This window comes from Plasmodium inui (genome assembly GCF_000524495.1).
Source record: "Plasmodium inui San Antonio 1 unplaced genomic scaffold supercont1.60, whole genome shotgun sequence".
NCBI lineage: Eukaryota > Apicomplexa > Aconoidasida > Haemosporida > Plasmodiidae > Plasmodium > Plasmodium inui.
The window spans coordinates 45,190-46,164 of record NW_008481894.1 but is presented as its reverse complement, the minus strand read 5'-3'; the positions used below and the strand labels follow the sequence as shown (position 1 = coordinate 46,164).

Below are 975 nucleotides of genomic sequence, written 5' to 3'. Positions count from 1 at the left end.
CAGAGAAGGAGGAGCACTACCGTAAACTTTTCAGTGGATTCATCATGAAGGATGGGTTGACCAAACAGGAATTTGTGAATTTCTTGAACAGTTGCAGGGAAGAGGCTGCTGAATTGAGAGAAACTCTACAGACCTTGGGGAAGAGAGAGTTGGATGCAGGAATGATTCCAAAACAGGAAAGCAACTAGGAATGGGATTTATGAGCTGAGGGAAGTTACGAACAACAGTGGTAAAGCGAATGATTGTGCACGTATATATGCAAGTGCCCGAAGTTGTGGCGCAGATTGATAATATAAGAGAAAAGTGAAATACAGCGTATTCTTTGCTTTGATGCCATAATCGAACAACGTGGCTTGGACAAACCGAAATCTCGTTATCTTACTGCCCTGGAACTCCAAGTGAAGAACAAAAGAGGAAGAAGGAAAGTTTCGACATTTTCTGTGATATAACCTCTGTGACGTCCGTATCCCCTCCATAGATATGCGGGCAAAAGGGAATAATCTCTATGCGAAATATGGAAGCTACTTAGATTGGTAGTTTATCTATAAATGAGGTACATTATTTTGAATTTCTCTTTCTAAAGACTGACAATGTTTTCTATATATGTGGCTTCTCTGCTGAGTTAACTCAATTTTTTTAGTTCCTTTTTTTGAAACTGTTGTTTAATAGTGGACATTTCACATTTAGAAATTAACTTCCACTTAAATTGGTGTTCACATGCTTCTTAGTAAAGAAGAATAATGTATATGTAACTGTAGTTTTCTACCGACTTTTGCGCGTAAGCTACCTACAGGCATATAAGATCAGATAATATATGTATTTCTCTATAATATAACAGTTTAAACTGGTAAATGGAGGAGCTTAAACATTTAGAAAGAGAATTCGCTAACGACAGTAAACCGTTTTAAAAGGAATTAGGATTATTATTTGGGAATTCCTCTCGAATACGAAAGAAAAGTCTGAATGGGGAGTCAC

General features: G+C 37.2%; 1 protein-coding gene across 1 annotated transcript; it reads left to right on the top strand.

The window, feature by feature from the left end:
• Positions 1 to 8: 8 nt before the first annotated feature.
• Positions 9 to 188, top strand: C922_05363 (hypothetical protein; the record flags this gene model as incomplete). The annotated part of the gene is made up of 1 exon (XM_008820934.1): positions 9 to 188. A coding segment is annotated over one exon (180 nt), but the record flags the coding sequence as incomplete, so codon positions are not given.
• Positions 189 to 975: the final 787 nt, after the last annotated feature.